A 23,684-nucleotide genomic window follows, 5' to 3' on the forward strand; every position below is an offset into this window, starting at 1 on the left:
AGAAAGCATAAGCCTGTTCTTCTCATGGCATCTTTAGGCTGTGCATTATTTAAGATTTACAAAGCATATCTGATCAACTCCTCACTGTTTTCCAAGGACATCTGAGGCCTCCTGACTGAAAATACAAAATCTCTCTTTTCCTGCTCCTTTAGGTGAAATTTGCGCTTTTAAAATTCATGGGCAGGATGCACCTTTTGAAGCCGTGGTGCTGAATAAGACATCTGGTGAGGGTCTTCTCCGAGCGAAGAGTCCAATTGACTGTGAACTTCAAAAGGAGTATACATTCATCATTCAGGCGTATGACTGCGGAGCCGGGCCTAGCGGAACAAACTGGAAGAAGTCACACAAGTGAGTGACAGCAGCGTGTATTTACTCTGAGCAGCTGTTCAGGTTGAGGGGTTTTTGTACATTACATACCTATTAAAAGTAAATGAAAACAAAATACCGTAGCACTGAAAAGCACTCATCTTTCTTCAATAGAGCAGGATTAAATTGATTTTGCGATTGGAAATCAAAACCTGTCAAGTCCTGCAGCAAAGTGTGACAAATCTGTCACCAGTCCTGTCCCCCCTTTTAAGTGAATTTGCAGTTTGAATTGAGTTTTTTATGTTTTGGTACATTTTGTCATGACAGGCCACTCTGAAATACAGAAAGAACAATCAAGACTTAGTGAATCATAGTAAATGTGAGTTATTATTTCATAAAACAAACATAGACTAGGAACAGTTCATTTGAACTCATGCCACAGTATAGCTCTTTCTGTTCTTGTGCATTTGTTCTGTGGACAATTACTGTATTAATTTATTCTGAAGGAGAAAGATGTGAATTACTGTTCTTCTTTATTCAGAAAGCCAATATCAATATCTTGCTTGTCAATGTATTGCATGGTAAGCCTTTATTTGGCTGAAAATGTGCACAGTGGTTGACCTACTTCACTCATGTCCTTAAGGCAGGGGACAGTCACTGTGCTCAAGTGTTATATTTACTTCATTGGAGCTACAGTACTAACTTCAGGGACGAGTTTTCAAATACAAATCTGTGCTTATGGCATAGTCCAAATTACTCTTGACATATAGGCCCCAAGTATAAAAGCAGTCAAGGAAATTGCCTTTCGGAGATCTGATGCTACAGGATCAACACTGACATAGAGTAAAAACTGACTTCACTCTTCAGAACAACCAGATTTTACACCGTAAAGGGACTTCTCTTTACTGATACTGTGTGAGTGAGCATCAACCTGTATACACACCAAGTTTATTTAGTCAGTTCAACCCGGATGTCTTTCTGCAAAGGCAACAGATGGTATATTTGTCAAAGTTCAGAATAAGAGATTTTTGTCAAACGCATTTATAAAGGTGGTAGATGCCACCTTGACGGGCAGTGTGCCTCTACAATTTTCCGAAAACGAAAGATTGTATTGCTCTTCTACTGTATATCTTACACTAAATACACTAATTTGTACTAATGCGATTTAATGCCATGTTTTATATTTAGGGAAATGTTAAAAAGACATCCACAAGAGCAAGGTAAATACAAATTAAGGCACAATATTTCAGTGCTCTTCTACTTTAAATGGCTGGTAATGAAGTGCAGAAAATGACATTTCAATGGGACTTATCCAAAGATTCAGTGTTTTTAAAAGACAAGCAATTTGCACGTTCTTAATAAAGATACTCATCAAGTAGTCGACGAGAATCACCATAGTGGCATCCCAAGGCCACCTGACCTGTATTTCACCTGTAATGAATGCACAAAACAGAAAACCACTGCCACTGTGAAAAAGCTATTATTGTTATTATATGTCATTTTCTGAGGACTGAGGGAGGGAACTATTGTGAAGAAAATAAAACCTTTACTTTAAAGGTAAAGAGTCTGGCTACCTTTAGACTTTTGTTCTGTGTAAAATTGACTTTGAATAAAACATTTATTATTTATTTACTGGTTAGTCTAGGTAATTTTCTCAGTATGAAGCACACATTCTAAATCCTAATGAACAATTCAATGTACATAATGGGGAATGTATTGTTTTGCTCTCTACTTATCTCATAGGAGAAAAAAAACGATAAGGGAGCCCATTGAATTGTGTTTAAACATTCAAAGTAGACTTTTAGAGGGAAAAAAATCCTAATCATAAAGAAAACACGAGATGTGAGTGTTAAAAACTGAACATAGGAAAATATTAAATGTTCATAGATATATACTGTACCTGTAGATAAAGCAATCTAATAGCATAAACTGGAGAAGAGCTTTTTAAACACGGTCTACACAGGCAGAGCCATTCTATGCACAGAACCGCCTTAGGAGCAACAGTGCAACTGCTTTTGTAATGGTCAATGCCCGTTAATTAGTGTTATTGATTCTACCTCAGGAGATGATATTCCCATTTTCTCAAGATGTGTGCGTCTTAACAGTCTTATGACTCAAGCTGGGGCTTTCTCTGAGTGGAGGGTCCAGTCACTGAAACCCAGCACGTAGCATATGTCACTTTCTGAATCTCTGAGAGGGGTTGAGATGGAGCTGGGAAGGGAAACTGCAAAGCTGTGTGTTGTAATATGAAGAGACAAGCATTTTTGAATGATTTACAGGCTCCCTGTTGCAAAGAGGGTGCCACCGTCTGTCAGTATTTGCAGAACCTTATTTACAGCTGAATGATCTCGCCGAATAGTCTCATCATGATGAGAGAGATGAGATTGTAAATGAGGGCTGCCGATTCATGCATCTAGAGGGAATATGTCTGAGTAAGCGAAGGCTAACAGGACATTCGAAAAAATACATTTCTGTGCATAACTCATCTGCAGTATCACACGCTTAACCTGAGCAAAATGCAAACCTACAGTAGTTCACTATTAAAAAATGCTCAAAACTACACCACTTCATTCATACTATTTGAAAACCATCAGGTCTTTTTCATGCAGGTCTTGTCAGATTTCTATTGCCTTTTTGCCTTTTAATAAAATCATAAGCAGTAGGCTCTCAATGTTATATCCCAACAAAAGCTGCTGTTAACACAATACCCCCCTGAAGCTGTATGCGTGTTCCCTTTTGCTCCTAGGGCTGTGGTGCACATCCAAGTGAACGACGTGAATGAGTTTGCCCCCACCTTCAGGGAGCCAATGTACAAGGCCACTATGACTGAGGGCAAAATATATGACAGCGTTCTGCAGGTGGAGGCAGCAGATGAGGACTGTTCCCCTCAGTACAGTCAGATCTGCAACTATGAGATTGTCACCCCAGACATCCCCTTTGCTATCGACCGCAATGGTAAGGTGCTGCTCTTGTTTGTTTTCATTTTATTTTCTGTGTCCCTTTTAAATTTAATAAATATCATTGATTTTTTTCCAAAATGAAAGTCTGAAGCACAGTGCTCTAGTCCCCATGGTCTCTGGGCCTGTAGCATTCGATTGTGTCTTGTGTGTTTTATTCCGTGCACTGCGGTCTGCCGTTGTGACCTTTGTTCTTTAGTAGAGAAGGGAATAAAGTCTTTGCTTGCTTCCTAAATAAGGACTTTCTGTGTCATCTGAACTTTTTTTGTTCCAGCCAAATGAAATTTGACAGATTTTTCTGCCTATTCCTTTGCGCACTCTTGTTTTCTCTCATTTACTCAGGCATAACGGAGGCCTGTTGGCATGGGTTTAGGCCTGCTTGCTTTAAAGTGCACCAGGGAGACATTAATTTCTTCAAATACTCTTTTGCTGAGCAGTGCCAAATGAATGCAGGAGTCGTGTTGTTGCCCAGGGTTCCCTAAATATTTAGGCAAACTAGCCCTTTCTGCGCCCCACTAAGCAAATTTCATAGCTTTAAATAACAATCGGCATTTCATATCATGCAGTTTAGCATGGAGATAAAATTTGCAGACTGGCCAAAGAACGAAGCTGCTGTGGGGTGACCACAGGGGAGGTGTGAATTCAATGTCAAGTAAATCCTTTCAGCTTATGCTTCTCTTGCTTCTTTATCATCCATGCTTGCTAGAGCATTTCCAGGCGGCACATGCAATTTCAGCAGCATGTTGATCTCACAGCTATCTGCTGGCACAGATGTTATCCATTCTAAAAGAAATATTAAATTTGAATACACCCACTGATTAGGTGTTTGACAAGTAAGGATGCTGGTTTCAGAAAATCAAAGACTGCCAGACAACAGCACATCAAGCCTGAACCGTGCTGCTAAGTAGTACATAAACATTTCAGAAGCTCTGACACACCTCGTCTGCAAGTTAAAAGGAGAGAGGAAAATCATCCTCATTCCTCTTTAGCCTCAGTCTGATTTGAACCCATCTTCTTGTGAGTCTCATGCAATTCGGGGGAAAAGGCAATTTCAGTCTTTTCACAGTTGTCATCTGTAGCACAATATTGTATCCTGTGACAAAGATTTAAATTTTAAATTAAAAAAGGAAACTGTGTTGGAAATCGTAGGAAGAGCTACAGTATGTCCAGCATTTATACTCAGAAATGAAGGTGATAAGGAATAAAATTTGAACCGCAGCTTTAAATTTGTTTGAAATTGTAAAAACAAATACCATAAATTAATAATCTCACGATCATCTTATTTTGCACATACTCGTACGAACTGTTCAAATTGATAAAGATCTTTGCTTTAGCTGATATTATTGTATCTATAATTCTAATCTCATTTTTGTCTTTTGGGGATATGTGGTGACTCGCACTCTGTAGAAAATGATTTGTTACCTTCCAGATTACCCATTCGGTCTACAGCACTATTGAACATATTTGATCATAGAATCACATGTTAAGAAAACTTGAAAATCTACAGTATGTATAACTACTCATGTTAGTGTAAGGGTAATGTATTCTCTCAGAAAAAATATATAGTTTGTAATTCTTCCTTTATGGGAATCAGACTTTTGGTGCTACTATTTGAGCAGTTTTGTGTAGACGGGGTCTGCGATGTGCCTGTGAGAAGGAGATAGAATCCCAGCAAGAGATGAGCTGCACACACCAGAATGGACCTTTGGCATGGATTATTCAAAGGCAAAAGAGGCTTATTCTGTCCTTGAGCACGTTACTGTGGGATAATCTGCTCCAAAACGCAGCACCTAGGAATTCTCCCACAACGTGGTTCCAGACTTTAATGTAAAAATAGTTCAATTCTACACTACTGTATCTGGGGCACAAGACTGGAAATGTGCCTCTGAGATTGACATTGAATAGCACATGTTATCGAAAATCATAACTTGGCATTAATGCGCATGCGCTGATCTTTAAAATACCTGTCTGGACATATTCGTGAATTATTTTTTTTATTTGATTCTATTAGCAATTAGATACCACTGGCAATGGCAAACTATGGATGTTCTTTGTTGCTTTTAGGTTACTTTATATCTCTTTGTCTACCTATTCTTCTTGCTTTAAGTAAAAGCTTTAAACTTTGTCATTTCAGTCAAAATGTAAAAAAAAACCATAGGTTTAGATCTTTGTCTTTGCTTTGAGTGCCCTTTATATGAGGTAAAAATAGGATGAGCCTGCCCTAAAGTATTGTTACATAAATCACACTGGGGAGAAAAAACAAAAACAAGAGAAGACTCCTTTTATCTGGTCTGGGGAGTAACCTTGAATCACACAGAAATCATTTTCAGCCTTTTTTTTTAATCTAACGGCTACTTTTCTGTGTGTTTTGTATACACGTGTATAAATTAATCCACACGGCATTTGATTTGTTTTAGGTAACATCCGCAACACGGAGAAGCTCAGCTACGATAAAGAGCAGCAGTACAACATCATGGTGACAGCCTATGACTGTGGCCAGAAGGGAGCAGCAGACAGTGTTCTGGTGCGCATTGATGTCAAGCCTGTGTGCAAACCCGGTTGGCAAGGTAGGTAGGCTGGTGACTCTGTCTGAACAAATTGCTTAATCATAGAAGTGGTGTTCTTGTGGAGAGGTTAAATGGCCCTGATTGGAGTAATTCGGCACTTCATCCCAAGCAGTTGTTTCATTTATTCGTCCTGATTGCCTCCGCTGGAAGGAAGATCTAAAGAACTGCACCTCCAACTGCGACCTGATGGCTATTTTTTTCAAGGAACACCTTTAAAATTCCTGCGTTTGTGTTACATTCGTGGTTTATCGGTATTTATTAGGTCAGAATTTTCTGAAACAGACTTAATGTCTGTCTACATGCCGTCTCCAACTGTCAAACTGGTTTGCTGAACTGCGAGGAGGGAAGCTATTGTAATGCACTCTTTAATTTGAATTCAAAAATACAAGCTGATTCAAATTTGAAATATTGCTAATAGCTGGAGATATAGCTGTAATCTTTTTAAACATTGTTTAATGCTGCTGGCATTAAAAGCTGCTTTTAAGGCTACTCAAACCTGTTCCACCTTTGCAATATCAGCTCTGGCCTCCCCACCTGTTTAAAAGGGCAGACAGAAGTGACTCAGTAAATCTAAACAAAACAAACCCAAGGTCTTTGTCCGAAGATTCATGGTACTTCATTTCCCTCTCTAATCCACTTCCATAGTACATGACTAATGTTTATTGAACCTTTTCCTGGAGGGATTTATGTTTCTTGTATTGTGTCATGCAAAAGAAGGGAAAAAATAGTCCTCTCATGTGTACACAGTAGCATTCATATCATTCCAGCTGCAGAAAATTAATCTCCTCTTAAAAACCAGTTTGCACTTTGCAAATGAGGATTTAGACATTTCATTACCAAGAGAGTTCCAAGGACATCACAGAAATGTCAAAGAAGGGGCTTATCCTGACAGAGAAGGGCAATATCCTTTAAATGCTGAGAGACAGGCTTAAATGTCATCAGAAAAGATTAAGAGTAGATCTTAGAATGTCCAATCTTGGTACAAAGTGGAATTTTGCCTCAAATTGTGCTTGTCCTGTGTATTCTGGAGACAATTAGCTGATCTTATAGAAGTAGCATTTAACCTGAATAAATACCTTTTTATAATGATGTGACATTATGGTTAGAACATTTGTTCATGACTTTTCACCTGTCCTGCTTCTTCCAATTACTTAACTTTTACTTCTGCCATTGCTGTTAAGAAAACACTACAGTGCAGTATGTCTGGTGCATCTTCCTCAAACTTCTCCATCCCCCAGCACTGCTGTATACTACGGAAGCTCATTAGCACCACAGAGAAAAAAAAATCTTGTTTACATGAGATACCATTACATTTATATGAGAAACTTATCTCGTGTATGCAAGAAAATTATTGCATTGAAATGAGAAAAATATTGTGTTTAATTTAAATAGTTAATTTGTGAACAATGCTGCTTACTATATTAATACTGTATATTGCATTCTACTGGATATGCAATAATATTGTCCCGTGCAAAGTAGCGTTGACTTTAATGTCACTAGAATATCATCATACTCCTCTTTTTGGGAAATAAATAATCTAAAGGAGCACGTGTTCAGTCTTTTGTGTACAGTGCATGAAATACAGCACCGTGTCAGTAAATATTCCCAGGTTATACACATTGTTTTCGCCGTTTCTGTGACAAGTGGAAATGACATGGCTTTCCAAGCGTATGTTCTTCTTGACGTGACGGTACATAGGTTTTTCTCTACTCTTTAAACATTGGATGGAGTCAATTCACGATGACTTGTTAGTGGGACTTACTGTATACCAACAGTTATTGTTTGTAAGATTTTTATTTTGTTCAATTATTTTTGTCCCAAAAAGAGGATTGTGACGCTATTCTGCTGTTGTTAAAGTCAATGCTACTTTGCACGGGAAATATTTTTGCATATACAGTACAGTAAAATGCAACATGCAGTATTATATATATATAATAGGCATCATTGTTCACAAATTATCTATTGCATTTAAATGCAATAATTTTCTTGTATAAACTCAATCATTTTCTCATATAAATGAGATACTTTTCTCATATAAAAGCAATACTATCTCAAACCCGTTCCACCTTTACAATGTTAGATCTGGCCTCCTCACCTCTTTAAAAGGGCAGACAGAAGTGACTCAATAAGTGACTCAGAAGTATATCTCATATAAACAAGATATTTTTTCTCCATGCCTAATAAGCTTACGTAGCATACTGTAAAGATAAAATGATTACAGCACATCACCCTCCTCCCAGCAACACATACATTATATCAAGCAAGTTAATAATATAAAAAAAATATTTGAATGTTTAAACTTACTGCCTCAAAGTGCATTATCCTAGTCAGACCGATGACAGTAAAATACAGTACACAGCTATTGCTCTGATGCTCTCTGTTATCAAACTCGAAAATACACAGTTCTCCCATATACATGTACAGTCTGAGAGCATGGCCTTTGTTTCCTGTATACTCAAAACACTTTGTTCATTTTTTTCATATACTGTATGACTTTCCTCAATCCTGTAACTCATCCATTTCTATCTGAGGGTAACGAAAATATCAGTTGAGAAATGATGTTCGAGTGCTGTGATTGTCTGTCCTGCTCATGAGGGACCTCTGTCCGGTAATCACAGGCAAATTGATTTAATTTAAAAAAAAATCATTCAGGTTTTATGAAGTTGGATGGGCTTTGTGATTACTATTAATCTTGTTCCAGTTTCAGTTTCAGAACTGCCCTCATTCAGGTATGTTAGCTGAAATATCACCAAATTGACTGAAGCAGAAGGAAAGAACTCTTACATGCTATTATTCCCAACTATGCCTGCCCTAAATCAGTTTGTCAGCTATTAGGAGGTGTTTAGTAAAAGTAAAGCAGTACATTCTTAATTAACAATGTGGAGCGGGAGACTGAATAAAGTTCTGCGTGATGACGTTATTGGAAATAATATTAACTAAGGTATTTTTGAAACCCAAGATTCAGTACAGAAAAAATAAAAAAACAAGAAGGCAGATCAGTTACTGTACATGCACTGATTAACACCTGTAACTAGGACCAGCTTAATGAACTTTCAGTGGTATACTGTTGTTAGGGAACAAGATGTAAAGTCCCACAGCATGGTATTAAAGCTCTGGTTTGGTCTTTCTCAGACCGCTTAGATAATATTCGGGAAACCAGAGAAAAATATAGATTACATTAAGTCAGATGCACAAAAACATGGAAACAAAAAGATAAGATAAGTAAAGCCGCAACATAAACTGAAATCTAAACAGTTCTTTCATTTCAGTTCCTTAGGCAGAATGTTTCTTTTTGCACCCTAACACTGTTGCTGTACTTGTCCTTTTATATAAATATAATATAAATCTCTGGAGCGCCACTGAAACTCATAGTTGTTCTCTTCATTTTTAATGACTGCACCCATGTGACAGTTCACTGAAAACCTCCATGTTTAGGAAATTGTTCTTTACATCTTATGTCTATCATGCTTGACAGCTACAGTGTATTTCATTGAAAGTTTTTTTTTCTCTTCTCTTCTTTCTCATATGTTTTTCTTCACATTTCATTTACTATTTTAACATCAGCAAGGCTGAGAATAAAAATAAGGAACTACATTATGCTTCACTCTGTACAATAAAGTATCAACTCAATTCCTGATTTGGAGAAAAAATAAAAGAAATAAATTGAAATAAATAAATTTAGAGAAATAAAATTGATTTACATGGTTCCACATGGGAAACGCTACTGTTGTTATTAGCTATGGAAAACAAATGATATGCTGCCACTTTCTGTTGCATTTTCCCTCAGTATGGCCCGGATGGTTTTTATATTAAACAGTACGTACTGTAGAATATGTACCCCAAAACATTTAGCCTCAGTTTAAATTTGAAAATGCCCAATTTTCTTCAGAAAGCTATTTGTTTATGTTAGGTCTTGGAAAACCCTACTTTAAAGCAATATTTACTATTCCTATTACTATTACTAGTGATCTGAACATTTTCTGATCTGAATCTTTAAACTTGAATTCAATCTGGCCACTTTTATCTGTGATTAAGTTATTTCTGTGAAAAATGGATTTTATTTGTCTGGCCCTTTAACGTGTAGGCATATTTGTTTTCCTTTGTTCTGGTGCAGTACTAAACAGTCTTCATATTTCAGACACATCATGCTTTTCATTCAGATTCTTTGTCCTGATACAACTGTACCGTAATCATCGGTTCCAGGCTGACTGCTGCTCTTGCTGATTTGTTTTCTTGGTTCTTTTTCGAGACGTTTCCTGATTAAATTGTTGCTGTTACGTCCAAAAGATGGAAAAGGGAAAAAAAAACTTTTTGCCACTGGTTTGTATGAAATTATGCTTAGCTGATTGGATAACGTTTGGAACATGCACACCTGCCATCTGTTATCTGGACGTTTTTTGTGAGGATGAAGGTGGTGGTGAAAATAAATAGGATGAGATTAGGAGGACATTTTTTTTTAAATGGCTAAATTCACAGATACCTGTTTTCCAAGGCTGTAATTTTCTCAGTGTGATTGGTCTTGTTCTAAACCTGAAGAGGGGTGCTTATGAGTCTAATTATTAATTTAGGCAGATTATACTCCAATGTTCACGCTCGTCTTTTAGTCTTATTAAAATCAGTGGTAGATGTAATGCAGTATATGAAATACTGAAGGGTGATATACATCCCCTGTTGTCAAGCTATCAAACACCAGGGGGCTTTAATATTGCAATTGAATCTGAAAGAAATCTCAGGTCTCCTGCAGTTTGTTCAGATAGAGATGTCTGTCTCAAAGTGTTTGGGTTTTGGCCTGGAATGAAGATTTTAGTTGTGTAGAATTAACCAGAACACTATCCCATTCACTCAGACTTCACTTTGTCTAGATAGAGACAAGAAGCAAAAGGTGATTGTCCAGGTCTTACCTTGAAGCCTCCGAGGAGGTTTGTAGTTTGGCTGGGTTTGGCTGATGTTTTGAATGCAGAAGCAGGGTCTAGCTGATTACTGTAACAGTTTCTGCAGAGCACCTGATTAATAGATTGGAGTGGAGAACACTTGAAATTTTCATCCTCCTCATTTCTTGCAAATCCAGTGTGGAAAAAAACCATGAAATTAGCCTTTAATAAAAGCCTTTTTAATGAAAGTTTAGAAGTGCCCTTGTATTTTAAATGTGTTTTTTTTTTGCTCAACTTGTTCTCTTCTCTGTTGAAACTGCCATTTAGTTTTGCTCTAAGTCCTTACAGAGGATTTCCACCAGTATTTCCATTTCAGAAGGATTTATGTTTATTTTCTGAATTTTAAAATGTTTTTATATGAGTGCAGCTTTTCCGAGACTTGTGCTCCATTCTATAATTGAGCATATTACTATTTCCATATGACTCAAAATGCTTGCAACTGAGACTGTTCAAACATGGAAATTGACTTCTTTTGTCAAAGAGATTTAAGGACTTTTAAAGCCTTTCCCTTATTATTTGTTATACGAAAATGTTGAAATCTTTTTTGAATGTTTCAGGTGTTTCTGTCAACAAAAAATAGAATTTTGTAACTCAGTAGAAATGGCAACAACGTTGGTAGTTATATAAACAGATATACTGTACATGGCCAGACAGAGATTTCAAGAGGATTTATAATGCATAGTCCGAATGCACAGATGTTGCATGTGCTATAAGCAGCTATATCTCGTTAGTCACAATCATCACAGTTTACTGCAGACAAAGATTTCCTACAAATACTGATTATTTTAAACCAGTTATCTCTGAGCTGTTGGCAAAAAGAGACTGGAAAATATCTGCTGACAGAGGAAAGTGCCAGAATTTCAAAATATTCCTGAAGCTAAAATTCTCTTTAAAAATTAAAGTTGTGGAAGGCCTAGTATTCTGCTGCTGTAAAGTATGTTTCTATTGCAGAGTATTTGAAAGCGCCTTGGTTACCACACTCTAAAGAGGACAGAACGTAAGAATTCCCACAGGAAAGCTTTAGCAGAGCTTGTCCATTATTATTAATTATTAGTCTTATTATTCACTTGTGGGAAAAATCTAACCATTTCAACATTCTGTAAGCATCAGAAAATAAGCTTCTCAGCCCTCAAGTAAGTGTTTATTGAAATGCTCTTAGTTTTGAGAGTAAGTTTTTGGATTTCCTCGGGTATAATTATGAAATTAGTGGAACTAAAACGAATCATTAATACATAGGCATATTTTGCTTTGGAAATGAGATTCTAATGGGCTTAACAACAATAGACTGTTAAACCAGAATAGTTTGCTGTACTGGACTCTAAACCTTAATTAATTTCACATGTATTGTTGATATTACCAAATATTCTCTGCAAAAAGAATGAAGTACAAAGCAGACTTAACCCTAGACTTTGAAGTCAATATAGTATAGAGTATAGAAGCTCTTCCAATATTAGTCAAATATTTACATTATTATTTAATATTATTATGAATTTAAAACAGGTATGTTGGTGGGGGGGTACAGTAAAAAGTACTGCCTAATGCAGTTCCCTCAGAGACACCCAATTACCTTGCACATGAAAGCAATCACAGCAGCATCGCACAACCCTGGCAGATGTAGCACGTGACTCTGGTTTCTGATTTCTCATAACAGCATATGGTGATGAGTCCGATTAAAAGCTTTGTTATTATACAGCCACAGCATCTGACAGCACAATGCATGGTGGATTAATGAGCTTTAACATAGCATTTATGTTTCTGGAGAAATATTTATTTTGTTGCCACGAAATACAATGTTGTTGCTAGCTAAGTTAAGCTTAATATGATCTCATGTAGCCAGAAGGAAGCAGATATATTTGGTGGTTTTTTTAATATGTCATTGAACGAAACTTTAAAAATGAGCTTCTATGTGGTTTTCATATCAATGTTTTATAATCAATGTTGACATATCTTAACAAAAGGGAACGCTCCTTTTTTGATTACCAAGTGAAGGACTTCTTTGCTTCTTTATATCTTTGGAAAAACAATATTTTTGCTATTATGTTTCCTTTCAGGCTGGAATAAACGGATTGAATATGAACCAGGAACAGGCAGCAAGCAGCTGTTTCCCAAAATGCATCTGGAAACTTGTGATGGCCCTGTCTCTTCTGTAAGAACAACTGTAGAGCTACAGACAAACCACATTGGAAAAGGATGTGACAGGGAGACCTACTCAGAGAAGTCTTTACAAAAGCTTTGTGGTATGTTGTGTAGGAAAATACAGTTATTCAATTAAAGTAGTGGGAAGTAAAACCTTTATTTTTATTTTCTATTTGGACAAAAATACGTTTATTTGTCAAATGAGGTGTAGTTTTTTCTGAGTGTGCTATAAAGTCTTTATTCGGAGAAATACAGCAACAGATTGCAAAATACCTGCAGTGTGTAACCAGCCAAATTCCAAGAAATTGTCACATTTCACATTAGGTCAAATCATTGAACAGTGGGAAAGTGGAGGCAGTCAGAAATATCAAGGACACTCAGGATTCCCATATCCACAGGGAACAGAATGATGGTCAGGTTTAAAAAGATACCAGAAGATAGCTCTTGCAGTTAGTAGTGGTTGTCCAAAGGCCACAGAATGAAAGGTTTTTAACTTCAGGAGGACTGCTAAGAGCACCCTACATCAATCAGCCGCTCAAATGGCAATACAGGCTCAAGAATCAATCAGAGCAGTCATGCAATATCTCCATCGCATGGGCTATGATTGATTTGTTTCAAGAAGTGAAGTAATAATAAAGGATATTGCACAAAGGAAACAATGAGCACAGTAGAGAGCACACAAGCAATTAAAAAGGTCCAATTTTAATATAGGAGGGATACATGTGACTTGCAAAAAAGTCTGGGAATTTCAAGAAAAATAAGGAAAAGTACATTTCTCACAGTGTCTTAGTTACTTATGATGTGAACCCCCAACACTTGAAAAGTATTTTGGATATGGTGTGAACTTTTTTCAACCCATGATTTTACTTTCCTCGGGAGGTACTAATGCCCATCCCCATCACAATCACCATCGTGTCTATAAAGAAAATCTTGGTTTGTACGGGTGGGAAGTTTTGAATGACAGTGAAACAAAATTGCAGGGTGAGGGAGTTTTCCACAATGAAAATAATAAAACAGTGCCAGCATGCTAGTGCCTTGCTACAACCTATAGACATTCAAATAATGATTGACACAGCTACAGCTACTAGTTTCAGTATTTCTGTGTTTCTTGAGAAAACTATTGTTCAATCATAATTTAAATTATAGGTGTCTATTTACTTATGGCCAAACACAGAACTGGTTGTGCCAAATCAGCAGTACTACAAAAAGCTTAAGGAATGGCCCTTAAGATGTCTTGATAACCTAATCTAAATGCATTCGGGTCCTTTCTAACTTGTTTTGTATGCATGGTTTACTGCTAATCAGCCTTTCAAAGCTCTACCGTCATTATCTAATAGAATATAAAAATAAATTGTGATTGCTTTTTAAAACGAAATCAATTTTGAGTAATGTTGAAAGACACTACAAAACAGAATACATTACACTTACTGGAGACAGCTTTCTTATTTCATTGTTTTTCACATCCATTAAAAGAACTAATTTAAAATAGTCTAACTATGTCAATAACTTTTTGCCAAACTATAAAGAGAAAAAAGTTAATAGAAACAAAACTTCACAATAGTGGGTGAATAATAGCCCAACTAGACTCATTGTCCTAACAGATGGATTCATTCTTATTAAGCTTAAGAGCTTTTAATAGAATATTGCTGCTCTTAACAATACCCCTAATATGCTAAGAACTGAGGCTTATTAAGGATTCTTAAATGAACTTCTAACCTAAGTAATGAAAATCAAATCTTTGTTATTTTAACCTATGTTATTATAAACTTAATGTAAAATCTGAATATAAATACTTAGTGTAATTTTAATTAGTACACATACAGTATGTAATGCTGCATGTGTACTCATGAAAACTACACTAACAATGCTTATAGTTAAATAGAATGCAAGTGAGTGTGTTCATTATTAAATATTGACTTTTTTCTCTGTTTTTAGTACTCTAAATAAAACTAGATACAGGAGAGACACTGAAAAGATACTGAGAGACACTGAAAAGCTTTAATTTGGCTTTCACAGTACAAAATTCTTCATACTTTTTTCAAGAAATGTTTCATTTACAGGATAAAAAAAAGTGTTTGAAAGCTTAACCATAAACTGGTCTCCTTTAAAGCACAAACATTTAAGTAAAAAGGGAGAGGAATATATACTTCTTCAGAGAACTATGTGTACATTATGTGTACAAGGCACTCACCTTGGAATTGAACTGTATAATTTAATCTACAATTCAGAGTATTTTAAAGCATAGAAGGATAGATACCAAAGTATCGATGAGACGTTAAAGATCTTTTTTTCTTCTCCTCATTCCTTCTTGTTTGTTTTGTTGGGTGCGGGGTGTTTCAGGGGCCTCATCTGGAAGCACAGACCTGCTTCCTGCCCCGGGTGCTGCCACGAACTGGACAGCGACTCTACTGACAGACAGCGGACGGGACAGCGACCTAATATTTAAGTTTGATGGCCGGCAAGCCGCAAAGATTCCTGACAGAGTGGTGCCAAAGAATCTGACCGACCAATTCACCATTGCCACGTGGATGAAACATGGACCCAGCCCTGGTCTTCGAGCAGAAAAAGAGACCCTCCTGTGCAATTCAGACAAAACTGGTAAAAAGCATTTCATTGTGCTACTTATTTCTCCATGACGTATCTTTTTTTTTTATTAAGTGGGGCTGTACATTATTTTTCTGTTTTTTTTACCTTAAGACTTTAGAATTGCCAGCCTCTACCCAGCAGTGACAGGGACAGGAACAAAAATAACTCAGGGACTTCTTTGCCATTTTGTATTTGACACACTGTGAGCTCGACTGTACCTTGCAGAAGAGTTAGCATGACTGGAAGTGTGGTGCTCCTGGCAGTGACATAACTTCAAGCTCTCTGAGCCCAGCATGTCATGGACGATGCACTGCCGGCCTTGAGCTCTGCCACTTGTTGGATCTCAGTCACAGATGGCTATTTAAATACATCATGGTTGGTTTACTAGTTGAGTTACTCTAGAGGTTAACTTGACCATGACTGTAAAACTATTTAGCATGTAGATTTTCCACACACACACAAAATCATCTTTTCTTGTATTCAAGTATTCAATAGTCAGACACATTCATCTTGTCTCTGTGGCAATTTATTTCAACAGCCCTGATGTTGTCTTGGTCATACTCTCAATGCAATGAAAGGTCATGCATTCACCATGGTTTAATGGATTGCTGGAGTTTCTTATTCATGTTATTCAATTAATAACCCATTAACAAAATAAATATTGAACTGCTTAAGCTAAAATACAAAATTGAATGAATTAGGTGCATTTGTTTAGATTCACATTCTCAAGATCTTCTTGTTTAGGATGGAAAGACTGAAGCATGGAAATTCTTATAACTTTACAGTGTGTAAGACGTAGACACCAATTTGTAATTCTTCTCTCCAATTGGTTTGCCCAAGGTTCAGATTGGCATACAGAGGTTTTCCTATGAGGCTTATTTTTGGGTGATTTGATGTTTTGTTTTAGCTGGTAAACTGTTGGATGTCAGCAATGTGACCAGCTTTTTTTAAAAAAGGTCTTGGTTTGAAAATGTGTTGGCGATGGTACTTCTGTAGAGTTTATTAGACAAATCTGTCTGATTATTCTTTGATTGGCTTTTATGTGTCTTTGTCAATAATCAAGTGAGATAACCAACATTCAATTATATTTTATAATAAGAACTTCATAGTATGTTGACGTAATGAGGCATTTCTTTATCTTCATGAAATATTCCATTATTGTAACTCAAGGCTTGTAAGTATAGAATGTCTAAATCATATTTTTTAATACAGAATTTCCTTCAGTAATAGTAAGAATACATTTGTGTAGATGTAAATTTTCTGTATTTTATGTGGAGATTATTGGTAAAATGTAGACCTTTTATTGTTATAATCTTCTCTTTAATATCCATAAAAGTTGTTTTCCTGTTTGCAGTTCACTGTATTAAAAGTATAACTAAAGATATAAATGTTTTGAACAGGTTTTTGTCTATTATTCGATATGGACGAAAGCCTTAGGTGAGGGAAATACACACCACAGCTAAGAAGCAGATTTTAGAAAGTGCAAAGAATTTCATTTCAATCCTTGTCCTGTTTATTCATGCTGGATGAAAACAGAACTTCAGACAAGAGCCCTGTTATTTACAGTAGCCTTCACAATAAAATAGATACTGATCTGCACCTTACTTTTCTTTCATTTACTGCAGAGATGAACCGTCACCATTATGCTCTGTATGTGCACAACTGTCGACTGGTGTTCTTACTTCGCCGAGATTTTAATCAGGTTGACACTTTTCGTCCCGCTGAGTTCCACTGGAAACTGGATCAGGTAAGCAGCCTTCTTGCATTCTGAGACAAGGGCCTTACACGGATATTAATGTTGGTGGCTCTAGATGCGTACTGATTGTTTTCCTTTTTTATTTCAAATCTTGAAGAGCTAGGGCTTTTAAGAGAATAGTTTTACCTTGCTTCTTAGATAAAGGGTAAGGAACATCTAATAAATTAAATGTTTGGTGGGCATTTGTGGCAGAAGTCAAGCGACACTACTCTTGCTAATGGTATCTCAGGCTGGAGACAAAGCATTGAGAGGGATTTCTTTGTAACTGGGCTTAGAGTGAGCTAAAGGCTGAGATAGAGCGTCTGCTTTTTCAGACAAGGAGGAATGCATTCTGCTTTAGTGTTTTTTTTTATTATCTTGCAACCCGAAGTGTTTGGATCTAAATTGAAGATATCTGCACACATTTCTCTCCAGAATCATTCAGTGAGCAAGTCATGGGTATCCTTGAGTCCTTACTGTACATTGTATGATTGCTGATTGGGAAAATATTTGAATTTCAGTCTAGTTAAGTGCTTGCAATTGGATGATCTTGAGCAAATGGCACAGGAGTTCAATAGGAATGTGAGATTTAATTTATCACAGCCTCTGTTTAGTTGAGGGAGGATTTACTAGGGCACTCAAAATGATGATATGCATCAGGAGAAGGCATTAATTCACCATGCATCTACCATTCCAATACATCTCTCCTGAGCTAGGCAATTGAGGACAAGGGACCTGAAAAGGATGGGATAGAAAGCCAGAAAAGAAGATTTGGTCTCTTAACTTATTCATCATGCCAATTATTTTCTGCTCTATTAATTATTTTTACCTATCTGGTAGTAAGGTCTACCTTTATTGCAGATTTGGGCACAGGAAAAGTAAAACCTCAGGGTTAGAATTAATGGAATTTTAAAGCCTTCTTCATCAGTTTTCCTAAAAATTATTATAATGCCCACCCCTTCTTTATTTATCAGAGATTTTTAATTGCCAAAGAAAAAAATCTAATCGCAGGCGGTTTAGCAGAATTCATGAACTGTAATCTGGCGGCATGAAGATGATCCTTTGGGACATCAACTCACAGAGCCTTCAATTAACAAGCTGTTGAGAAATCTGCTTCCTGGCAGAAAACTTTGCACAATGTGTCAGTGTGATTCTGAGGTCCTCCACTTAAGTGTGGTTCATTTTTGCAAGGCATTCACTACCTGTTTTCCTTAGTAATGAACAGGTATAGAATGACTGTGCATTGTTTTATGCATGTTTTGATAATTTCATATTGCTTTGCTAGCTCTTTTTCCAAAATCTGTTCCCTGTAGTTTTTTCCTTAGGGTTTAACAGCATTTGGCAATCTGCAAGGCTGTGTGCTTTTACAAAGTGTGTATGAACAATAGAGCTCTATCCTATAAATTTTGTAAGATGTTTCCCTTAAATGTTCGAGTCACAGAAAGAAGAGTTACACAAAATCTACATTTAACTAACCTTAATGTTTATTGCACGTAAGTATGCATATATAATTGTATAGTGTAGTATACTGCAATTTGATATACATTTTTTTCACATAATGAATACATATAAACCTTGCGAGTTATACTGTATATAACGTTTGAATACTGTATACATGAGAACCTTATATTACTAGAATACAGAGGTATTAAGGAGAATGAATTGGACAAAATGGGTCTCCAAACAACTTATTGCTTCCTTGGTTGTGCAGATGGCAACTACAGTACGTTATAATTTATTTTAGAAAAATTGCCTTTTAGGTTATTTCCTGGGAACTTTTCAGCTTGTTATTAGAAGAAAGGGCATCAGAATGTAATAACTTTGGGTAATGCTGAATATCTAAGTGTTGACTATCAGTGTAAGCCGGTGAAGGAGTCAAGCTCCGGAACAGCTGAGGAAAAGGGATGGTAAGAAATTGAGTGAGTGAATAATAGGGAATTAAGTACCTAGTCGGTGGTGCTTAGAAAGCCATGGCTGACCAGTAAGGAGAACGGGGAGCCTGGCTTGGGGTCCAAAGGAGCTTGCACCCAGTACTGGGATAGTCTTTCGGAAGTGCAGATGGAACTGGACTAAACGGATTTACCACAGGTGCACCTGAGACCGGGCTGAAGCATGAGCCCCTGAACGATCGGATCCCGAGCAGGGCTCCAAGGGAAGGACAGGGGGAACAATGGAAGAGCTATCTAGACCCAGTGCGGTGTGTCTATTCTTGGTGTAGTGCAGCCCAGGAGCAGTCGACCTACGAGGCCAGACAGGAGGCTCCCTCTCGGAGCGGTCCCACCAAAGGACACTGGGGCTGGGCTGATTCAACACACATGCCTAGAGGGGGTCAGGTATGCACTGTCAACACTGTCTCCTGGAAGGCAGTCCTTTAGGAAAGCACCTGGAATGGCACGGAACGGAGGTATGACAGGTGCCACCTGGACCGGGCTGAGGGAGCCCACTGCTGAGGTCCAGATCCAAAGAGGGGGTCCCAGCTTCACTTCCACACTTGGCAACCTGCAACCTCTGAATGGCACAGCCACGGGCAGACCCCAGGTGCAGCACTAAACTGTGAACCAGAAACCGGGAGGGCTTTACTGGGAAAGCTGGAAGAGCCTCTGGAGGAGGACTGAGAAAGGGAGACAGAAAGAAGGAGGTGAAGCGGTTTGAGAGAGATGCTGAAAAGAGGTTTGGCAGAGGCAGCCCAAGATGAGCACTGGGACAGCAGACGAAGGGAGCTGCCTAGACAAGAGGCTGACCAGTGGAAGCTGGGTTCAGGAGTCAAGAGAAACTGCTCAGAGAGCAGCCAGATGGAGGCAGTCAGGCAGAGAGACTGCACAGAGTAAGGTCTGCTTCAGTGGTTAGACGAAGGTAGTCTGCTGTGAGCACTGGGATTCTGGACGACTGAAGCTCCTCAGGAATGGAGCCTGATAGCAGTGGGGTCAGGCAACGGGAGAGAGGTCCGAGGTTCCAGACAGGGAAGGACTGCATGAAGTAAAGACTGCTGACCAATCAGGCCGAGGAAAGAGGCCGGACTGTGACGTGCATGTAGGCAGTACTGCCTGTGAATGGTTAGTGATGAAGCACTGCTACAGAGTTGCTTGCGAATTACATAGGGTAAAGGGATGATGGAATAATTGAGGGCCCAATTAGTGATGGAGGAGGACAGACTGACGGGGAAGTGGTCTCGGCAGAGAGCCATGGAAAACCTGGAGCCCCCATGAGAATGCTTCCGGTTTCCCAGGGCAACCGCAGACAAGGTGACACTGCAGGATGGCGATGAAACAATAATCAGATGTACATCTAAAATTGGGGGAATTAAAAGCTGTAAAAGGAGTGTTTTGGTACAGCTAAAAGCACTTCAATATTTGTCTAATAGGGAAGTTAGAATCTGGACATTTTTATTAACCCAAGCAGCATTGAACATGCATGGAAATTACTAATGATTTAGAGAACTTAATAGCCTTTTTAGAAAGGTGTTCAACATGAAAACATCCCATTCCTAACGCACATTGGATAACCTGTGGTGTTTTGATAATAAACCATTTCCAGTGTTACTCTACTTCATTAGAGCACCGTCAGTGAGCAGGATGTCACTAGAGCTTTCAAATCCTAATTTACTTGTCATCTTCAAAACACTAATGAATAATACCCTGGGAAACTAGGAATCTTAGTTGTTACTATGTCATGCTTCACTTGCTTTTTTTGATATTACAAAAAACACTTGCATTGTTTTGCATTGTTCAAATACAATCCCTTCTATTTACTCACATGTTTATGATGCTTTAAAGCACCTCAGTGTTATAGTAAAAATGCTTTCCATTGAAGAACCTCGGTAGGTAATTTGATGCTTATCATAATGCATTTACAAATTAAATAATGTTTCTCTTCAGTGATTATCTTGTTTGCTGTTTATCAATTAATTCAAACTTTTGTTTATTTTTCACTGTATTTAGAGCTAGGAATTGATGCTCACAGTTAATTTCGCTTTAATTGATTATAATGCAGCGAAAGAATGCATGAATTAGTGTTTACACAAGTGTGAATTAGACTGTCCACTTAATACGTTTTTGTATGGGGAGCATACAGAATAAGGTTAGCTGGGAGCTTTTGCACCATTGAGCATAGAAATTGAATACACATTCAGATGGGTCGATGAAGAACATATTACATAACAGTACACCAGAGGTGTTAGGTCATCTCAATGTGACCAGCACCTTTATCCTTGGTGACTTGAATACAGAGAAAAACATTTTTCACAGCTGCAAGAAGCACTTTGGTCACCTGAGTATATATATTCATCCATCCATTTTCTAAGTGCTTTATCCAATACAGGATTGCAGGAGAGCCAGAGCTCACCCTGGCTAGCAAACAGGCCATACACACAGAGACAGACATGCACACACCTGTTAAAGCAAGGACCACTAGACTCAGGAACAGCTTCTACCCCTCTGCATCTTCAACGGCTAACTGCGGCGCCTTAATACACGTCTGCAGTACGTACTTTTTACATGGTCTACCATTTATTTTTCTTTTGTCTCACTACTAGGGATCAGCGAGATTGAGAATTCCAATGTACGTGTTCTTATGGCAATAAACTACTCTACTGTACTGTACTCCCACCAGGGCCAATTTACCCAGAAGCCAATAAACCTATCAGTATGTCTTTGCACAGTGGAAGGAAGCCAGAGCAGAACCTACAAACTCCACTCAGTACCACAGGTTTGGGATGGAACCCAGGGCCCCAGCAATACTACCAACTTTGCCACCATGCCACCCTTCTACAACACAGAGAACATCATAGGCTGAAGTATAAAGACTTTCAAATTTAAAGTGTGCCTTCAATTAGGCCCGTGGGATGGAAAAATTAATTACATACAGAATGCATATACATTTGTAGACTGTTAAATTCTGATGGAAACAGAGAAAGCCATAAAATATTTTGACTGCATTCAATATTCACAAACATAAGAAAATAAGAAAGGTTACAAACTAAAGGATACCACCCGGCCCATCAAAATCATTTGGTTGAAAACCAATTCAAGGATTTCTTGAAAAGGGCCAGAGAATTACCTTTGATGACATTTGCTGGATATCTTGATCCCAAAACTACAACACTTTGTGTAAAAATATTCCCCTGTTCTTAGTTTTAAGTGCACTTTATTTTATTATGTTTTATTTAAGTGAATAGTATGATTCACTATTGATTCTAAAGCCTGTTGGACTGACTACCACAGTCTTTGAGGATTTTGAATACTTTAATGAAATCTTCTTATACTCTTGTTTGTTCAATGTGTAAAAACAGGTCATATTATTATCAAACATAATTCATGGTGTTTGAAAGAAAAACTGACAATTCTGATGCTTCAGGTATGATTGGTCATTGCTGTCTTTTATAAAATGGGTCAGGACTTTGTAGTTTGGATAAACACAGTGTCTTGTTAACCACAGGCTGCCATATTTAAGGAAAGTGAAAGAAAAGTAATAAAACAAACAAGGGAAGCAAAACAGCAGTTGATTTAATCAAGCCTGGATAAACATAATTAAAAACTTTAGGCTCCTGGGGATTTCAAAGCCTTCTGGAATGTTAACTACAGCAGTGCATATGTGCCTTATATACAATTCCTATCACAGTGTGGCTCCTGGCATACTTTAATTGTAGAAACAGATGAAAAAATTATTGAACACTTAACAGTTTTTTTTATTATTATTTTAGGCATCTACCTTCTATGCCTTCAGTCTTAATTTAGAAATGAATGCTTCCCATCCTAGTATTTTTGTAATTTCCTTTTTGGAACTGACATTAAATATTGTTTACAGCACCTCTTGTAACTCAAAGGACATAAATATAATTCAAAGCTTTCCTTTCTTCTGATGCACCTGAAAGTGATAAAAAAATTCAATTACCTGTCAAATGATGTTTCATAAAATGTGTCAGTAAAAGTTCACAGTATAGTGCAAGTGGGGATAGAAAGGGATGTTTAATAGACTGTATCCCTATTATCTAAAACTTGACTGTCCTCGTATCGTACAGATATTATACCGTAAACATGCTTTCTTAAAGTTTGGATGCCAGTTATGTGGTTTTGAACTATAATATCAGAAGACACTGAAGGTCTGAAACTGCATTTCCTTAGATAAGACATCTTCAATGAGAAAATCAGAAAAGCACCTTTAAGAAAAGATAAATCAGAAATGAAAAATTGCAGATGAGTTCAGCTAACACATCCCAAAAACGGAACAAGTTGCCAACAACAAAATTCCTCAGTCTTTAATTTCCGCCTGCCGCAATTCAAAGCTAACACATTTTCTTCACCTTTGTTCCATTCTTTCTGCCGTTTGTAATCCCCTTTCTGTGTTGACTATCATGCCACAGCAGCAGCTGAAATAATACTATAGAAAGTGAAAAAGAGATGCTCTATGACTCCAATAATGCATTCTTGTGCTGCTGGACTTTTCTTTTTCATTAATGGAATGCAGATTG

At 37.5% G+C, this 23,684-nt stretch overlaps 1 protein-coding gene across 1 annotated transcript in view; it reads left to right on the top strand.

The window, feature by feature from the left end:
• Positions 1–23,684, top strand: part of LOC148677077 (calsyntenin-2-like) — a 235,700-nt gene that overhangs the window by 166,569 nt on the left and 45,447 nt on the right. Inside the window, exons 3-8 of the mRNA XM_088617597.1 lie at positions 153–348; positions 3,053–3,261; positions 5,681–5,830; positions 12,813–12,998; positions 15,238–15,495; positions 17,109–17,230. Coding sequence (XP_088473723.1) covers positions 153–348; positions 3,053–3,261; positions 5,681–5,830; positions 12,813–12,998; positions 15,238–15,495; positions 17,109–17,230 — 1,121 coding nt within the window. The remainder of the gene's footprint in view (positions 1–152; positions 349–3,052; positions 3,262–5,680; positions 5,831–12,812; positions 12,999–15,237; positions 15,496–17,108; positions 17,231–23,684) is intronic.

This window comes from Lepisosteus platostomus, chromosome 2, assembly GCF_059453375.1.
Source record: "Lepisosteus platostomus isolate fLepPlt1 chromosome 2, fLepPlt1.hap1, whole genome shotgun sequence".
NCBI classification, from domain to species: Eukaryota; Metazoa; Chordata; class Actinopteri; order Semionotiformes; family Lepisosteidae; genus Lepisosteus; species Lepisosteus platostomus.